The 20,478-nt window shown below is 40.7% G+C and overlaps 1 protein-coding gene and 3 non-coding genes across 4 annotated transcripts in view; 1 reads left to right on the forward strand and 3 right to left on the reverse strand.

The window, feature by feature from the left end:
• Positions 1-6,803: 6,803 nt before the first annotated feature.
• trnad-guc (transfer RNA aspartic acid (anticodon GUC)) lies at positions 6,804-6,875 on the reverse strand. Its single transcript has one exon. It is a non-coding gene; the product is annotated as a tRNA-Asp (tRNA).
• Positions 6,876-7,539: 664 nt separating this feature from the next.
• On the reverse strand, positions 7,540-7,730 carry LOC115057825 (U2 spliceosomal RNA). The gene has a single exon (XR_003841963.1). It is a non-coding gene; the product is annotated as a U2 spliceosomal RNA (small nuclear RNA).
• A 1,097-nt stretch (positions 7,731-8,827) lies between these two features.
• On the reverse strand, positions 8,828-8,900 carry trnam-cau (transfer RNA methionine (anticodon CAU)). Its single transcript has one exon. It is a non-coding gene; the product is annotated as a tRNA-Met (tRNA).
• Positions 8,901-14,447: 5,547 nt separating this feature from the next.
• The window catches only part of LOC115053002 (NLR family CARD domain-containing protein 3-like), a 237,659-nt gene continuing 231,628 nt past the window's right edge, over positions 14,448-20,478 (forward strand). Inside the window, exons 1-6 of the mRNA XM_029517543.1 lie at positions 14,448-14,536; positions 14,910-15,047; positions 15,200-15,248; positions 16,008-16,215; positions 16,349-18,137; positions 18,241-18,414. Coding sequence (XP_029373403.1) covers positions 14,448-14,536; positions 14,910-15,047; positions 15,200-15,248; positions 16,008-16,215; positions 16,349-18,137; positions 18,241-18,414 — 2,447 coding nt within the window. The remainder of the gene's footprint in view (positions 14,537-14,909; positions 15,048-15,199; positions 15,249-16,007; positions 16,216-16,348; positions 18,138-18,240; positions 18,415-20,478) is intronic.

The raw sequence follows: 20,478 nt of genomic DNA on the forward strand, positions 1-20,478 counted from the left end.
GTTCATGATGACTTTGTTTGTGTGTGGCTGTTTTCTTCTGAATGTGGGATCTCTGTCTGAATGAAAGTTTCACAATCACTGCCTCAGACTGCATTCAGAAGGAATTGTTGAAGTCATAGAAGCTGAAGAGTTGATGATCAGAGGCTGACAGCTAAAGGAAGCTAGAATGCACACTGCTCTCTGACAGAGTCGGCCTCCCTCCACATTTAGGAGGCTTTTTCACTTCTTACAACAGCTGACAAAGGGCTCATCTGGGATTTGAACCCCGGACCTGTCACACCCTGAGCCAGAATCATCCTGATTGTTCCTGGAATGGTTTGGTTAGTCAGAGTGTGTCTGTGTGTGTTCTTGTCTCTCTGAGTGGTTGGAAATGAAAATGGAGATCGGTAGAAGCAGATGACTCTGAGGATGAATGAATGTTTCACTGACAACATCGACAACTGTTGAAACACCTCACAACGAGGCTGTGTGACGTCACTGCAGATCAAAGGCATTTCCTGTCCTTCATCGCTCTCCCACGCGACACCAACTCAAACGTCACACTCGCATAAGATTCAGCCGGAACGGCGCATGCGCACGAAGACGCCCACGCTTGTCTCAACAGCAAATAAAGTGAAACACAAATCAGCTGTTATGAGACAAATAAGTGGCGTTAAATTGAACTAAAACTAAATCTATTGGTTTGTTCCTCCTTCTACTTATTAAAATGCTTATTTTCCTGCTTTTGCTCATTTTTGGAATCACAGACTGAGCGAAGCTGCGCACCTCGTCCACTGTGTGTGTTGTGAATGAATCATGAATCCTGATTGAGGAGTGACACCTGTGTGAGAAAAACAGAAAAAAGGGCAATGCAGAGTAACAGATGTTAGAAACACAGTGCTGCTTGGAAAATACCCTGATAGACTCCAACACACTGTGACTTTGTGAAACAACCAGTGGAGCCCCCTGGTGGTCAGTAGAAGTGCAGCCCCTCTGAGCTGGTGGCAGACCAAGGCTTCAGTCTGCACACATCTTCCACATGTGATGGCACACACACTGTGTATTGTGGCAACATCCGTCCCCTCAGAGAGAATCTGCTCTTTAACCCTCCTGTCGTTTTCACCCCCCGCCCCTTACTTTAGTGTTCCTGCTCTGTTTGATACGGTGGCCGGTAAGTGCAAAACTAAATTACAAAGTGCCAAACACTTTTACAAAGCGTCAAACTAATTTACATGTTGGGAAACATTTTTACATTTTATTCAACAAAATTACACAAGAAAAACACTTTTACCACGGACAAAACAAACTTACAAATTAGAAAACAAATTTACATGTTGCGAAACAAATTTCCAAACACAGAATCTTCCGGAAGGGGAATGTACCAAATGCCGGAAGTGATCCAGAAGAAGATTGACTGTGAGCTCAAAAAGTTTGTATCGGTTTGTGTGGCGGGAAAACTTTGCAGAGTGAAAGTTTATGGCAGCATGGAGTAAATGATGTTTTGGCTTTTTTGTGGAAACAACTTGAGCCAATTTACGCGGTTGTGTTTTCCGTGCGGACGATCTGTAGAATGTTTAACGTTGATGAACGGACCAGACGGAAGGAGCACGCGCACAGGAGACATCTAATAAACAGCCGGAAAATGCTAAACAAGCTAAGTGTAGCATCGCGCTAACTAGCTGAAGCCGCTGTCAGACATGCAGTGAATTAAAGTGCACCGTTTCATTTAGCACCCATCGTTGTCTTCACGGAATAGCAACGCGTTTAGTTAGTATGCGTTGCTAGTTTTTTATTTATTTATTTGTTAGGCTTTCAGTTATGCTAAATGCACAATTGTTGCTGATTGTTTTAGCTGCTGCTAACTTTCTGTTTTGATACGGAACTCCGTTCATTCCAGCAGAACAACCATGAACATCATATAAACAATTCATGGAGGACAGAAAGTCAAAGTCAAAAGAACTGTGGGCCGAAAGGAAACAGGTCCAGGTACGTGTGTGGATATATCTGTAAAATATGGAAGTAAATATGTGTGTGTGTGAAATGAATGATATCTTTTTGTTATTTTAGCAGATAAACATGGATTGATGGCGCCACATGGAGCTGATTTAAAAGCTCAGAGAGGGAAAACACTCCCATTATATACAGATCCGGAGGTAGCAGCACCTGATCTACTGAAGCATGATGTGAAGTTTACACGGTGCAAACATCAGCCTGCGGACTCTTAAAAGGATGATTCCTCTCCAAACGCCATCAGGTTGGAACTTCGTGGACCTGGACAACTGTTTGGCTATCGGACGATGTGGCAGGTACTCAGACAAAAGTCCAATCTTCGAGTGAAGAGAGATGATGTGATGAATGAGAGAGCACGCAGAAGGTTTCTAAGAAGAAGCTGCTACTCAATGGGAGCGAACTGTATGTGGCATGCAGATGGTTCTGATAAACTGGCTCTCTCAGGACGCATGGATGGATTTTTTTTCACCTAAAGTGCTGTGGCTCCAATGTGGACCGACAAATAACAAGAAGCCAACAGTGATCGCTGAGAATCTCCTCTCATGAGACTGAGGACTGATTGTGGCACGGAGAATGGCATTATGGCTGCCATTCAGTCTCCCCTACGCCTCCATCATGATGACTGCTGCTCTGGGCCGTCCAGCCACATGTATGGCTCATCCACGAATAAGCAGCGTGTTGAATCCTGGTGGGCCATATTTAGAAGGGGAAGGTAAGTGGCCTTCATGAAGTCATTTTATTATGACTGACCTTTCATTTGATTTTTATCTTCATGTTCTATCGCAGATTAACTCCTCTAAACATATATAATAATTGAGGCTGTGACTGTAACGCGTTCGTTTCAATTCATTCATTTCAAAGCCTTTAATTAATTAGATTTTTTTTAATGGAGTCCCACTTCTACTAATAATATATATTTACTTCCGATTCTATCCATTTCTACAGGTCTCAGTTCTGGATGGAGTTGTTTGCTGGATACTTCAACGGGAGCCATGAGCATCAGTGCCTTCTGAGATGTTGCTATGGTGATGTTGGATGAGTGTGTGAGACTGTGGAACAGTCACAGGATTCACACTTCCAGAACAGCGTCATGTCCAATGAACTGTACTGCTGACCACACAGGTAATATTGGTGATGGATTGATATTTCCATGTTTGTTTTATTTATTTATTGTTAAAATGTAAATAAATGCTATTTATTGTATCTCACACAGATTTGGCTCCACAGACTGGATTTGAGATTGAACCAGCTGATTTGGATGCTGTTCCAGAGGCGAGCCTGTCAATAGCTCCATGTGGGGACTCAAACATGCAGGAGGACTTTGACTTTGTTATGGAGCACAAACAACTACAGAAGCCAGAGAACTGGGAGTCTGCAACAGAACTGTACATGAAGCTGAAAGAAACTGCTCAGCTGTGAGTCAGTGACAAAGGGAATGTTCCCTTCCACATTATCAAGTGCTTGTTCATTGGGATTTCTGTCCTATTTCTATTTTATTTATTTTTTTAATTAATTTTTTTTTTTTAATATACATGTCAAGAGCCATGAGATGACTGTGCTGTGATTTGGTATTAGACAAGTAACACAGAATTGAATCAAATATTGCCATGACTGAAAAACATGCAATTTTTCTGTTTTAAAATAGTTTGGAAAAAACTCATAACCAATCTATCACAGATGCAAACAGAAGGAAATATTTGCAATTTTTTTATTGTTTGTAAACATAACATTTGCATTCCCATTGTTTCATTTCTTCAGATGAACAGGTACCAGAATCATTTGGAAACATCACAAGGAAAAGTGAATGACAAGCTATGAAATCTGATTTGGAGTGGTGGACAAAGACCACTCAAAGACACAGTCCGCCCAGTCGCCCAAAGTTTCACTTTCTTTAAGTCTCCTGTTACTTCCTGATGGACTGAGGTCAGGTTTGAAGAGTCTCAAGTTCCAGACCAGTGAGTGTCTTTTCAGAGTGGCACAGGACAGGGGCCAGCAAAGTAGGCTGTTGCTGCAGTGCAGTCAGAAACTGAAGAGCTGAAAGACCATCTTTGAATCTAAAAAGTCACCACAAACATTGTTTCACATTTAAATGACCTAAAGAAACTTCAATGTTTTCTAAAATGACTATCCACCCAAACATATAGAAATGAGTAAAAATGGTTGTGTGTTGAACATTACTGATTTAAAGAAGAACTCTGTGTCTTGCTTTGGACTTGGCAGGGTAAATGTTTTTGAAAAATAGTTCAAGCAACAAAGCATATGTCATGTGATATATAAAGTTAATGATCATTAACCATTAGTATTGTTTACATCTAACCCTGTTCATACCATTTGCATTGTACACCAAGAACTGATGTCCTTCTGGTCCATCAGAAATGGGCCGGTCTTTCAGATGTTTCATCAGTAGAGTTAAAAACTCTCGTCTCGGCCCACCTGTGTCAATTCCTTCTTCCAAAACAGCAGCATCATCTGTGAATTTTACCAGCATGTCACAAGTTTCAGAATATGTTGAACATCTTACAAATGCAAATATCTTTCCCATGATATCAATAAATTAATATTAAAATTAAGTGAATCACTGTTTTTTTACTTACCCATAGCAAGTACTCCTGACTGGATGTGTTTCAGGTGGATCCAGATCCTCAGTGTCAGATATTACTGTCTGAAAAACAAATGAAAATGTCTGAAACAACACACTGAAAGCAAAGAACATCAGGCTGCCATAATCTGCCTTAATACCTGTCCAGGCTGAGCTGTGGATGAATCTCTGAAACATGATAAAATTGATAAACTGATGAACTTCATGATACAGAGTATAACAGAGCTTTGAGTAACATTTAGAGGTAGAGAGGAACCATAAGATTTATAAATAAGAGATTATTTTCTTATAAATTATATCACAATCACATCAACAACTTAAAGACAAATGACTTCTTTTGTAAAAACTAATACCTACCCTTTATCTTCAGGTTTGCGTTTTAGAGAACTGTGTTTTTTTGGTTCAAAAACCTGAGAAGAAAAGCACACAATTGTCAGCAACTTTAAACAGCTTCCATTATTGTTCCCTCACCACATACAGTATATATCAATGGTGAAAGGTTATCAGGGTGTCTGATTGGAATAGTAAATGCCAAATAATCAAGACTTGGTTCTTAGACTTTATGCTTGAAATCAAATGCACATCCTATCAATAAATAAAAAAACAAACTGAAAGTACAAAATGTATAAATGAACGTACCACAGTGTCAGCTGCATTGAATTCAGCTGTGCTCCTCGATGTGATGACAATTTCAGAGTCTGATGTATCAACCTCTGTAGTAAAAACAAACAACACATTATTAATTATGCTACATCAGAGTAAATAAATGTGTAAAAATATTGAATGAAGAGATCCACAAACCTCCTCTAAAGTGTGTTTCTAGGCAAATGAAAAAAGTGCCTTTCCTATTTCCTTTTTATATTCTGCCAGTTTGAATGGGCTTTCTGACCCAGGCACATGGAGCACCTCTGAACAGTCTGGATACAAAAGAAGGTCTGCTCCTTCATCCATCTTCTTGTTAAATGTTCTCATTTCTTGGACAGCTTGCTTCAGTAGATCAGGTGCTGCTACCTCCGGATCTGTATATAATGGGAGTGTTTTCCCTCTCTGAGCTTTTAAATCAGCTCCATGTGGCGCCATCAATCCATGTTTATCTGCTAAAATAACAAAAAGATATCATTCATTTCACACACACACATATTTACTTCCATATTTTACAGATATATCCACACGTACCTGGACCTGTTTCCTTTCGGCCCACAGTTCTTTTGACTTTGACTTTCTGTCCTCCATGAATTGTTTATATGATGTTCATGGTTGTTCTGCTGGAATGAACGGAGTTCCGTATCAAAACAGAAAGTTAGCAGCAGCTAAAACAATCAGCAACAATTGTGCATTTAGCATAACTGTAAGCCTAAAATAAAAGCTAACAACACTTCCTAACTAAACGCGTTGCTATTCCGTGAAGACAACGATTGGCTGCAAAATGAAACGGTGCACTTTAATTCACTGCATGTCTGACAGCGGCTTCAGCTAGTTAGCGCGATGCTACACTTAGCTTGTTTAGCATTTTCCGGCTGTTTATTAGATGTCTCCTGTGCGCGTGCTCCTTCCGTCTGGTCCGTTCATCAACGTTAAACATTCTACAGATCGTCCGCACGGAAAACACAACCGCGTAAATTGGTTCAAGTTGTTTCCACAAAACGACCAAAACATCATTTACTCCATGCTGTCATAAACTTTGAAAAAGTTTTCCCGCCACACAAACCGATACAAACTTTTTGAGCTCACAGTCAATCTTCTTCTGGATCATTTCCGGCATTTGGTACATTCCCCTTCCGGAAGACGAAATTTGTTTCGGGATTTGTAAAAGTGTTCTGCCACTTGTAAATTTGTTTCGCAACTTGTTCATTTTCTTGTCCGTGGTAAAAGGGTTTTTCGTGTGTAATTTTGTTTAATAAAATGTAAAAATGTTTTCCAACATGTAAATTTGTTTCACGCTTTGTAAAAGTGTTTCGCACTTTGTAAATTTGTTTTGCACTTACCGGCCACCGTAGTTTAGAGCTGGGGTGCACTCGCTTAACTACTCCGAGTTGCTGTAACTAACTCAGATCTGCTGATCTGTCTTTACAAGAGACAGACAGGAAGTTGGACTTTGTAAAGCCAAGAGAATCCGGTTGGTTTTCAAAATAAAACTGCTGTCTCTGAGCGGTACGCCGCTGACCAGAGAGAGTTAACTTCTGTCACTGAGCTATTAAAGAAAAACACACGTGCTCTCCCCGTCGGGGAATCGAACCCCGGTCTTCCGCGTGACAGGCGGAGATACTGTCCACTATACTAACGAGGAGCTGGAAAGAACGATATCACGTGGTGTAACTTCACTTCCTCCGTGGAAAAACAAAGAGAGAATAAAGTTATTTCCTCCCAGTTTCTATCCAGAATCATCATCAGCACAGCTTCTGTCAGGAACATCTGTTTGTTGCTGACAACATCTGGATTACAGATGACACATCAGACTGATATTATCTGTGTCATGGTGTTCAGAGATTTCAGCAGCTCACATCCAACACAGAGACTCTGAGCAGGCCCACCTGGTCTTAGACCCAGACCCAGACCCAGACCTAAATCCAAACCCAGGAGACAGAGGTTGAGTGAGTCAGTGAGGAAGAAGCTGCTCGTTCTCCTTCAACAGTTTGATCTGAGGAAAAGTCACTTCCTCTTTTCAGGAATCAACTTCTACCATCTGTCCACTAGATGGAGATAACTGAGCATCAACTGAGAACTGAGTTCTTCATCATCTGGAAACAGACAGCATTGATTCAGTCTGGTCAGCAGAATATAACCTGATGAAATCAGCAACATTAAACTGATGTTTCTACATGAATGCATCACTGATTGTAAAACCATAAACTGAACATGAACACTCTGTACACTCAGCATTACACACATGAAGACAACATCATGTGTTTAAGGTGATGTTGAGCTGAACAGGACTTGTATTGAACACACAGAGGGAGTGCACCGTTCCTGGAGATACTGCAATACCAGGTCGATGCGTGGAGTGGACGGAGCAAGCCCCTATTCCATCTCCCTGTTCCAAAAACCTATTTAATATATGGTCCCCGGGTAGGGGACGTATCAGATATTAAACTGATAAGAACAGATACTACACTTGATCTTAGCCAAAAGGCCGAGAAGCGATACCGCTCAGCTGTCGGAGGTAACGGAGTGTTTCTCCGCACCGACCCGCTCAGTGAGGGGTCAGAGTCGGCTTCAGTAACAACATCACTCCGAGAGAGAGACACAAACAGAAGACATGAAGAAACGAAGGAGGGATCAGAAAACAACCACAGACATGTTATTTTCACAAAGTTACGTTGTAGAGCAAAGAAAACGTCTCTTCTTGGTCACCTGTAAAACTTCATATCTATGTCAATGTACCAGCTGAATATTATTGTGAAAACATCAGTTTGTCCTCTCATGTGATTGGCCTCATGGTGTGTCCATCAAAATAACCCCCCTGTCTGCACGGATTCTCTGAAGATTCGGCTCTCCTCGACTGGACTCGGCTTTTTTCGACCGAAAGAGAGAATAATCAAATGAAAGAGTAACTTTATCTCCCACAGAATAAAACCACAAATTAAATATTTAAAATAGCATTTTACCCAATTTTAACCCAACATTAGCTTAATGCTTACCTGCACTAGAAAACGCCATAGACCGGCTAACGGGATTATCATCGGTACCGCGATCATTTTAAAGAGTCACTGAACTTATTTCAACTCAAACATGGCAGTGTGACTAAAGTAACACGGGACAAATGTAATGTGTAAACGCACTAAATGACGTCACCACTTTCAGTAAGTAATACTCCCCAAAACAGAGAAAAATCTGGTGACTACGTCACATTTCCACTAAATTATTGCCGGATAATTTGTCAGAGCGGACAATTTTTCGATTCAAACATTGTGATTATCATTTCCTGTGTCATATCTGTAATTATATAATAGGTGATTTTGTTTTCTAACACATCTTGAAGTTTCAAATGTCGGAGTTTTGCGGTTTCGGAGAGAAACCTGTCGTAAATGTTGGAAGTCCCTGTCTGGACGAGAGTAATGCAGCCGCACTCTGCGAGTTAACAGCTGATCAAAACACAAGCTGTTGTGCCTTTAAACTGGAAGAGTGAGATAACACCTGTTATGTGATTCTTTATACTTGTCTATGTCATATAAGTCACGTAAACCAGAGAGTGTTAAAGGAACTGAGGTTCTACTAACTCCTCATTATTAACTAAAGCTGTGCCCCGTGTGAGGCTCGAACTCACGACCTTCAGATTATGAGACTGACGCGCTGCCTACTGCGCCAACGAGGCCTGAACGACTGAACGAGCCCAGACCTGTCAGGAGCACCCTGCACAACACGGGCTGAACCAGCCACACACCGGGCAGGCCGGTACATGATGAACACTGTGTTCTCATATCAAGGACGGGCGTTTTGGAAATGTTCAATTTCCTCCTTTTTTTTTTTTTTACAGGAAGAACATACAAGCAGCACAGAAGTGCAAAGCTCTGGAATAAATCCTATTTTAGCCACTCTCCCTTTTTTCAGAGGCTGTTTGAATCAACACATGATGATTAACACACATCCATGTTAAACATGACAATCTTTTCTCTTTTTGATTCCCCATTCTTTATTGACACATCTCTCTGTACAGTTACAATTACAGTTTCAATCAGACTGTATTAGCTGTTTATTGATTTGCTGGCTGTTTGCTGCACTGTTAAAAAGGAGACTTGACTATTTTTTACAAAGTCAAAACATAAACCCCCCCAAAAAACATTTGTATTTTGAAGTATTCCTTTCTCGAAGGGTGACCTGACTGAGATTAATGCTTTAAAATGCAGGCACTGGATGTTTAAAAGGAAACTTTTTTTTACAAATGAACATCAAGCTTGTACTCGGGTGATTTGTGTTTGATAAATTTGCGTCTGACTGGATCCTCATCTAACTTCCTTTACTGAAGTCCCCTTAAAAGGACACAGCAGTCTCTCTGCACAGTCTTCATGTCTCCCTTTGGAGCAGCCTGAAGTTTTGTGGAAGAGGTAAACCAACAAAAACAGCAGAGTACAGCTGTGGACTGAAACAGGCTGAATGATAAAGGTTGTGTATGTCAGCTGCTTCCTTGTTGCTAAAGTCACGTGTCCCCCGGCCCCTCCCCCCTGTGTTCTGGCCCAGGGGGCGTGTCCTCTTTTCTAATGAGGCACACCTGTCCTGCATTTCCCGCCAATCAGCCCACATAGATTCCCTCCTCGGACTTCTCTTCGCTGCCGGAGTGTCCTGTCTGTTCTGATTGTTCCAGCTGCTCTTGTTCACTGTTTTTGTTTATGTTTTATTTCTTATTGTTATTGTCGTGTCTTTTCTCTGCCTCCGTTCAGGTTCTCCGGTGTCTCTCAGTCAGCCTCTCTCTTGGTTCCCTGTTTGTTCAGTCTCGCCTTTTGTTCTCTCTCTCTGTTGTTACTTTGTTAGTTTTTCAGAAAGTCGAGCTCAGTCTGTGTTTCCTCTTTTTGTTGGACTTTTGTATCCCTACCGGACTATTTCTGTTGGACTCGGTTTTACCGGATCTGTTTCTCCATCGGGGTCCTATTTTAGTGACCCGTAACACCTCGCTGACTAACAGCAGCAGTACAACAACAAACCAAAAACAGGTTGGAGCGGTTTTAATGTTTCATACTTTGGACTCTGAAGTTATGAGGGTGTAACTTTTCCTCAGCTCAAACAGACACCAGGACTGATGAGGGAGAACAAGCAGCTTCTTCTCTTCACATGAAGCTGGAAAGTGTCAGAAAGTCTCCCTGAAGTGAGTTCAGCAGGTGAGAATCTGTAAATGTGTGAACAGGATCACTGTGATCACATTGTGTTGTTTCACTGTTTGACTGGACAGGAGAACTTTTCTGGATGCTGATTGGCTGCTTTCAGATGTGTACAAATATTAAGAGTTTCTCTTGGAGTTAAAGGCCAATGATTTGAGGATCAGTTGTATTTTATGGCCATTAATAGAATCAGAGCACTGATCTTGTGAGTTGAATTTTTTTTTTTTTTTTTGACCACAGGGTGTGTCAACTTTTGACAGTTTACTAACAGAACTGGTCTGACAGCTCAGATAATGACTGAGGTGTTGTCTTTGTCTTTCAAAGATCCCTATCAATAATTATCACTGACAATAACACAGACTTCCCAGAAATTGTGATTTGTCAGAAACAAAGTATCAGGGTTTGTACTGTAAAACTGATGTATCTATTTCCAATTTACTTAACCATGATAATCCTTTTTTTTTTTCCCCCCCAATGCAGTTTTGCTGGATTTGAAAACAAATACAACTTATGTGATAAATGACAACCTTTGGGATTATACATTAATACCAAATGTAGAGCTGCTGTCACAGATAAAGATGGTTTACTTTGGTTAGTACTTCTTTCATGTTAATGAGACATGAGAACTAATGTGTCCTGTGATGTTGGAGAGAATCACGTCAGACAGATCTGTAAATATCTAAAGACCATGATTTTTGATCAGACTGTCCAAAGTCTGAAAGATTAAACAAATGCCAAACTGTAACTGCACTATTTGTAAAATAATGCTGCCTTCCAGACAACTTGGAAATTTCACAGTTGAAATCTCCGAGTTCGGACCTCCAAAGTGTTCCAAGCAAGTTACGATTTCTGCTTGAGTGCAATTAATTCTGGAATGTAAACAAGCCAACATGATGGACACTGTAAGATTTATACCAAAATCATTTCAATCGCCCAAAAGTGCCTGCAACTTGCTCATTTGAGTGAAACGGAGGAGGGGAAACAGTGCATAATTTAACAGAAGCTTGTATTTGTTATTTATTATTTTGAAACCTATTGATTGACAATACAAGATTAATTAAACACTGTATGCCTGATTCTGCCATGCTGAGTAATTGGACAGTACATTTTTTTCTTTTTCTTTTTTTTTCTTTTCTTTTTTATTAGCATGATCATTGTTTTGTTTTGTTTTTTATGTAAGCTATCGCTAGCTAGCACTCGCTACTTTTGGTCTGCACCATAATTGGGTGCAACTTTGGACATACAAGAGATTGTAGTACACATTTGTGTGTGTGTGTGTGTGTGTAATGTGATTGAAATGTGCGAATTATCTTTACATTGCTCTAAAGCAGGGGTGGGCAATTATTTTTTCCATGGGGCCACATGAGAAACAGAAAATATTGTGGAGGGCCAGACCAAAAGGCTGAACTCAATTCTGCATAAGATTAATTGTATTTGTATTAATTGTATTTCTTTATAAAAAGCAGTAAATACCATAACCCTGGTAAGAGTATATGTTATAGTTAAGCAATGAAAAAGTGAGGTTGCCTGACAAAAAATGTCATTTCCCAAAACAATGGTAAACAAAATGTGAACGTTTTTTTTACCATTTGTGACTCATATTAATGAACATTTTCAGTCACATTCACTCCAAAACACATTTGAGTTTCATATACTGTTGGAAAGAGGTTCTTAGCATTCTAAAGACATCACAATATTGTTTTCGTACTCCAAACAAGATACATCATATTTAACTGTCACTGAACATCACTGAACTGTGATTTTGAGAAAAAGGCTTCCAAAGAAACCGTCCCAGTTCACTGCTAGTTGGTGCCTTTACATGCCTACATGCCTTTGTAGTCTAACCACCTCATTTGGTGTTTTCTAAGTTCTTTTTTCTTGTTCAGTGAGAGAAATCTAGTCTCTGCTGGGCTTCAACGAGTGCATCGAAGTCAGGTTGAATGTCTGAGGTGGAGATGCGAAGCACAGCTGACAGATGCTCATCAGTGAGAGGATCGATACCTGGATTTCGTAAACATCATTGAAAGTGTTTGTTCACAGATGTAGGTCGAGCCATCTACCTTTCTTTTTTTAGCAGGAGCAGACATTTTTGAGGGCTAAAGTCGTCTTGTGACCTGCTGGTGACAACGATCCAATCATGCGCACGTTTTGATATACGTATCGCGTCATTATGAACGTGAATAAAAAAACAACTTCAAAATAAAAGAAATGCAGCTTTAGTCCATGCATGAGGTGAAATTAGAAAATATGTTTATTTTGTAATTTCCAATTAACCTTAGACAGGCCGTATGTGGCCCAGGGGCGTATGCTGTTTTAGTCCCATGGGTAAAATGGTGTGGTTTGACTTTTACCTCGCAGGGCCGGACAGAACCATCATGCGGGTTCTGACTGAGTTAACAGTCAGCGGGCTGCCTGGAGCGCAGTAGAAGTTTGATTCTATTGAAGTCTATGGGAAAATAGCAGTACATGTAATTAGCAACAGCTACCTATCTGTTTATTTACTGTCTTCCAGATTTTATGGTTCTGACAGGTGTCAACGATGGAGAACATTAATCTGGATAATTTACACTGAAGCTAAATACACTCCAGCTAACTAAGGTTAGCTAGCTGATTAGTGGTCCTTTTTATGTTCAGTGTCAGCTTGATATTTCATTACCAGCATAAACCATAAAACCCTGGTGCTCAGTCATTAGAAAATGGAGGGTTATTTATTTAGAGATATATCATATGTTATATTGTATCAGAAAGTTGTTTAAAAGTCTTCTGTGCAGACAAGTCTGCTTTTTATATGAAACATCTTTTGTTTGAAGAATTCAGGAGTCTTAACTGGTAGAGTAATTGAACACCAAATAAAATATGTGCTTCAGTAATTAGATGAACAATGATTTGAGCGTTTATTTTTTGGTACTGTATTTTTGAACACGTGAACACATATTTTACTCTTCTGCTGAACTACATTTAATTGACAGCTCAAGTCAAAAACAAATATCTGAATGTAAACATTTTGGGAACTCGTCAAAAAAGAAACATTAAGACCTGTTACTCATGACTTTGTAATTGTGATGACTTAAAACACAAGTTAACACGATTTCCTTTTTGTGTGTCCTCTGGGTCAGACATTAAAGTGAGTGAGTATTATTACCTTATCTGTTTCTTCATTTTATTCTTGTTCTAATATAAAGTAAAATTCACAGAGTAAAGTCAAGAATTTAAATAATTTTGAATCACCGGACTTAAACCAGGTTTATTTTTGGAAAGATGATCAACAAATGAATCTTAACTTATTAACCTTGAACTGGTATGCTGTGTTTCTGTTGAGGTGTGACAGAACAAACATGTCTGAATTTGTCAGATTCTTTGGATGAACATCTCTAAGAGAATTTAACTCTTACTGTTAATGGTGCACTGAGTATTTCCAGATACAGTGAAGCCATTGAAGGTTTAGAGCAGCACTCATTGATTTTATTGTTGGGTTATTTTTAAGCACAATAGAAATATTCACGTCATCTCGTAGTCTGATCGATAATGTGACATGAATTAAATCACAAAGCTAACAACGCACAGTCAGATACCACCATCTAGTGGACAGAGAGAAGAAGCACCATCAGATCTGAGATACATTTCCCTGAAACTTCCTGATTACTGACAAATCAGACTGATTTCTATGTGAAATTGTGGAGGCACAGTATTTAAATAATGTGTCAAACAAAGAAACAAATGTTTAAGGTGCATCCTAAACATCAGATGAGAGAACCACCTACCCTGATCTGAGGTTTCCTAATAAAGGTCAGACTGGTTTCCATGTAACTGATGTTTGATTAGGCTTGTAATTATTTCAATTGAATGTTGGGATGAACATTCAACATTCTTGAATGCTGTTTCTGGATTTTCTCTCTGGTTTCAGTCAGATTCTGTAATAAATAGTTACCGGTTGTTAAAGGCTGAAGTTAATTGCATATTAGTGACAGTAATGCTGATTGTGTCTTGTGATGTAAATCCTGTTGTAATGAATCTTTTTGTTGTGTTTGTGTGAAGGTGGAGGCTCAGCTATGAATCAGTGTGAGGACAGAGAGGAGGGAGCCCCTCCCTCTAAAACCACTCTGTGTGGGGAACATGAGAGTCAGACCAAAGCTCAGAGGTGAGATGAGGATCTCTAACTGTCCATCTGTCAGAGCTCAGCACTCAGATCACTGCTCCATCATTATTCACTCTCACTGTCACATTTTTTACTGCTGAACCTTAACTGCTTCAGTTTTTTCTTTTTTTTTCCACAGGGGGCTCAACCAGAATATGAAAATATGAAAATAATAATAAGAATAATCATCATCATCTTTATTGGCGTTGTAACTTTCAGAAACATTCAAACTGTCAAAGTGACAAGTAAACTTAATTTAAGAATTTAAACGATAAAATATTCTGTGATTCTTAGCTATACAAAGAAAAAACATTCTTAAGTTTATTCTCAGTTTGTTTGTTGATTATTTTACTGTCAGCTTTATTTCTAGTTCTAGCAACCAGAAGTCAAGACCAGATTCTCCTGAACTGAGCTGCGTGTCCATGAAGAGTGATCGGTCTATGGATCGTCCTATTATGTTTAAGGGAGGACAACAGTCTGCTGTATCCAGCTGTGTGTCCATGAAGAGTGATCAGTCTATGGATGACTTTATCAAAGGAAAAAGGTAAAAGCTGATCATTTGTTGTTGTTTGACTCATTAAAGGTATCAAAGCTTGTCTATCAGTTTCTCTGGTGTTCATAGAAAACTCCTGGAACAAACTGTGTGTTTGTGTCTTTTCTCCTCAGAGTTCAGTCTGACAAACATCATCACACAGACCTGGACTCCATATTTATGGTGTGTAAATGTTCATCCAGTGACTACAACAGACACCAACAAAGACTTGAGTTTGAAGCTGCACTCTTTAGACCAGTAGAGCTTTACTCTGTGACAGACAGGAGTTGAATTGGGATTGAACAGGTTTGGGGTGGGAGAGAGTGGGAGAGGACTGGGAGTTGTAGTTCACCACAGAGCAATAATCCATCAGCCTCAACAGATATGTTCTGTATGAATATGGTCTGTTGGAGACTTTTACAAAACATTTCTGCTCCTTCTTCTTCATCTGCAGTGAATCTTAAAGAAAGGTTTATTTTGTTATTGTCCAGATAATTTCAACCGCGACTTAATAACAAAGACCAAAATTAGATTCAGTCCTGGACCTCCATGGACTCTGTCTCTACAGGGTTTAAAGATGGAATAATTCATCAGTGAACTAGTTCAGGTTGTCTGATCCATCTTCAGCCACAGTCACAGTTAATACCCTGAATTTTCACTTCCTAAGTTGATGTGTTGAAGGGCTGTATCAGTTTGGTCTTCATGTGATGATCAGGATCTCTGTGTTGTCAGAATCTAAAGTCAAACTTAGTAAGTTACACCAGTGAAGTTAGTTTAGTGAAGTCAGCAGGTCTGAATCTTTCTGTGTAGCTCTGGAAAGAGACGTGGCAGCAGATGATACAGCAGCAGCTAAAGTTGAACTCTGCTGACTGATGATCTGATGCTTTGATCCATCAGTTTATACTGAGAGTGAACTTTACACAGGATGTTATTGTGTTCCAGCTGCTGGAGGAGAACATCGTCTGTTTTGTGAAGAACGAGCTGAAGGAAATCAAAAGGAGTCTGAGTCCAGATTACCCACAATTCATCAAGAATGAGAATGATGAGGTGGATGAAGAGCAGAGGAGGAGCAGAGAGGCATTTCTGAAGATCACAGTGAACTTCCTGAGGAGGATGAAGCAGGAGGAGCTGGCTGACTGTCTGCAGAGCAGTAAGAGGACTTAACTTGATGGATCAATTAGATATTTACTACAGTCTGAGGAGACGGAGAGAAATATGATCATATTCTTATTCCTTAGAAGTAAATATCAACCTTGTAGTTTATTTGTATTTTGCACTTTCAGAGTTTATTGCACCAGTTTGTCGACGTAAACTGAAATCTGGCCTGAAGAAGAAGTTCCAGTGTGTGTTTGAGGGGATCTCTAAAGCAGGAAACCCAACCCTTCTGAATCAGATCTACACAGAGCTCTACATCACAGAGGGAGGGACTGGAGAGGTCAATGAGGAACATGAGGTCAGACAGATTGAAACAGCATCCAGGAAACAGGACAGAGCAGAAACAAGCATCAGACAAGAAGACATCTTTAAACCCCCACCTGGAAGAGACCAACCAATCAGAACAGTGATGACAAAGGGAGTGGCTGGCATTGGGAAAACCGTCTTAACACAGAAGTTCACTCTGGACTGGGCTGAAGACAAAGCCAACCAGGACATAGAGTTCACATTCCCCTTCACCTTCAGAGAGCTGAATGTGCTGAAAGAGAAGAAGCTCAGCTTGGTGGAACTTGTTCATCTCTTCTTCACTGAAACCAAAGAAGCAGGAATGTGCAGCTTTGATCAGTTCCAGGTTGTGTTCATCTTTGACGGTCTGGATGAGTGTCGACTTCCTCTGGACTTCCACAACACTGAGGTCCTGACTGATCCTACAGAGTCCACCTCAGTGGACGTGCTGCTGACAAACCTCATCAGGGGGAAACTGCTTCCCTCTGCTCGCCTCTGGATAACCACACGACCTGCAGCAGCCAATCAGATCCCTCCTCAGTGTGTTGACATGGTGACAGAGGTCAGAGGGTTCAATGACCCCCAGAAGGAGGAGTACTTCAGGAAGAGGTTCAGACATGAGGAGCAGGCCAGCAGGATCATCTCCCACATCAAGACCTCACGAAGCCTCCACATCATGTGCCACATCCCAGTCTTCTGCTGGATCACTGCTACAGTTCTGGAGGAGGTGTTGAAGACCAGAGAGGGAGGAGAGCTGCCCAAGACCCTGACTGAGATGTACATCCACTTCCTGGTGGTTCAGTCCAAACTGAAGAAGGTCAAGTACGACGGAGGAGCTGAGTCAGATCCTCACTGGAGTCCAGAGACCAGGAAGATGATTGAGTCTCTGGGAAAAGTGGCTTTTGAGCAGCTGCAGAAAGGAAACCTGATCTTCTATGAATCAGACCTGACAGAGTGTGGCATCGATATCAGAGCAGCATCAGTTTACTCAGGAGTGTTCACACAGATCTTCAAAGAGGAGACAGGGCTGTACCAGGACAAGGTCTTCTGCTTCGTCCATCTGAGTGTTCAGGAGTTTCTGGCTGCTCTTCATGTCCATCTGACCTTCATCAGCTTTGGAGTCAATCTGATGGCAGAAGAACAAACAACCTCCCTGTGGTCATACTGGTTGGGAAACAGATTCTACCAGAGTGCTGTGGATGAGGCCTTACAGAGTCCACATGGACACCTGGACTTGTTCCTCCGGTTCCTTCTGGGTCTTTCACTGCAGACCAACCAAACTCTCCTACGAGGCCTGGTGACACAGACAGGAAGTAGCTCAGAGACCAATCAGAAAACAGTCCAGTACATCAAGACAAAGATCAGTGAGAATCTGTCTCCAGAGAAAAGTATCAACCTGTTTCACTGTCTGAATGAACTGAATGATGGTTCTCTGGTGGAGGAGATCCAACAGTCCCTGAGATCAGGACGTCTCTCCACAGATAAACTGTCTCCTGCTCAATGGTCAGCTCTGGTCTTCATCTTACTGTCATCAGAAAAAGATCTGGACGTGTTTAACCTGAAGAAATACTCTGCTTCAGAGGAGGCTCTTCTGAGGCTGCTGCCAGTGGTCAAAGCCTCCAACAAAGTTCTGTATGTGCAAATAAATCCAAAAAGATCAACGGGATCTTTTTCAGCTGAGAATCAAAAACATATTTCTTTAATAATTTATCTTATTTTGCTGCTTCTTCTTCAGACTGAGTGGCTGTAACCTCTCAGACAGAAGCTGTGAAGCTCTGTCCTCAGTCCTCAGCTCCCAGTCCTCTAGTCTGAGAGATCTGGACCTGAGTAACAACAACCTGCAGGATTCAGGAGTGAAGCTGCTGTGTGCTGGACTGGAGAGTCCACACTGTGAGCTGGAAGCTCTCAGGTCAGACTTCATGTTTGTGTGAATACTAAAACTGTCTTTAGTTTTTTATGATACATTTTTATTTAAATGAGTAAAAATTGAGAAATGAAGAGGTTTGTAGATTTTGGTTTGTAGTGGTGTCTCCTATGTTCACTGAGGATCATTTACTTTGAGGGAGGTGGACACAACCTTTCTGCTGCTTTTGGCATCTGTCACAGTTGTGATGATGGAGTTCTCATTCAGGAAAATATTTAAGTGGCTCAAAGACACCAGAGGTTGAGTGGACTGCTGATATGATGATCTGTGGATGAATGAACCTTCTAGCTTTGGGTCTAGAAACGGTTACAAACACACTCTGTAGTTGGGCGCCAGACAGGAGACAGGAGCTGGATCAAAAGACACTATTGTCCTGTCTGATTTGATGTAATTATTTAGGTGTGTGGGTAACTTAAAGAAATTCACCGGCTAGCTGTTACTCCTACCTACAAAAAGATATGTGGAGAAAATGTCAAGGCGAAGTCTAATTCAAAGGGGGTTTTAATACATAAATCCAATTGAGGTTCCTTAAAAAAAAAGCACCTGTAATGTGTAACCCAATATACACACTACAAATCAAAATCTCTCAAAGCAATATTTGCTCGGAAGGTTAATCGACAGACACAAACAAAATATCACAGTACACAGTTCACCCTGTTATCACAAATCATGGCAACACAAAACTTAAATCATCAATGCCCCAAAAAGAATGGAGGGATGTGTGGGTTAGTCCAGATCAAGCTTCCTGTGTAACAGCATGAGGATGAGTAAAAGTTTGTTTTGAGGTGTGTGTGTGTGTGTGTTAGCCCAGCTGGTTCCACTTCCTCCGGGGTTCAGTGTGTGTGAGTGGACTTATGGTGGATCAGTGTGTTAAATGGTTGAGGGGACAGTGATGGACTGTACTTAGCTCTGTTGTGGGGCTCCTCCAGCCCAGGCAGGTATGGAGTCCCAGTATACAGGCACCTTTTTCCTCCTTGGTACTCCTGGGATCATCACCACTCCTCAGGCCATGGGTTTCCAAACCTCCAGTGAATCCAGCTGGTTCTCTTCCTCGTGTTGCTGCTTTCTTATTTTCTCAACATCTCTTTGATTAGCAGGCAGAGTTGAATGAACCTGGACAGCTTTTCTTTGTTCCCCTCACTCTCACTCCTCTCTGTTGTTCTGTTTGCTGTTTGTGTCAGTAGCTTTTTCCTTCCACCAGTTCACAGTTGCCACTCATTTGTTAACTCTTCAGTTTTTTGTTTTTTTTTTTCACTCACACTCCTTTCCCCCTCCCTTTCCTGTCAGGAGGTAAAGGGCTGTTCTGCTGTTTTGTTTTCTACCACAACCTATTGGTTTAACATAGAACAGAATCAATGCATCACTATACAGTGTTTGTGTTACTGTGTCTTTACTTTAATGAGTATGTTTGTTGTTCTGTTGTTGTTTATGAGTTTTAATCATAGTCAAGTAAGGTTTGAAAAATATAACCTGAAGAAAAAAAAAACAAAAAAACAACCCTACCTCCCTGGCGATGAAATAGGAGAACAAGATTGACAAAAACAAATTCCCTCCCCTAAAGCTATGACAGCTACTGAGACTGCTATTTGTAACATAAACAAGTACAACAAAACTACACATGCACAGCCCAGCATGATCCAGAGCTGGGAGCAGGAGGAGGAGTCTCCCCAGTACAGGAGAACTTCCCTTTTAAAGAGGAGAACCAGCCAATCCCATCTCTACACCTGAACAGGAAATGGGACGCACATACAGAGTGGACTCCACCCTGTGAACAAGGAGTGCAAACAACAATATATACAGATGACCAAAGGTCATAACAGAGTTCTTTATAAGGCAGTAGGTTCTTCATTTTGGCTTCCTCCAAACATCAAGAGACCATTTATCTCTCTGCTTTTGGAAATATAATATTAATGTTGATATTAATTCTACAACATCATTTATTTTGGAAAATATCACATAAATCACTCTGAATATTGATTTCAGCTCAATGACCCAGGGATGGTGATGCAAAGGCCCAGTCCCAATACACCCCATACCCCTACATTTTAG

This window comes from Echeneis naucrates, chromosome 2 (genome assembly GCF_900963305.1).
Source record: "Echeneis naucrates chromosome 2, fEcheNa1.1, whole genome shotgun sequence".
Lineage (NCBI taxonomy): Eukaryota > Metazoa > Chordata > Actinopteri > Carangiformes > Echeneidae > Echeneis > Echeneis naucrates.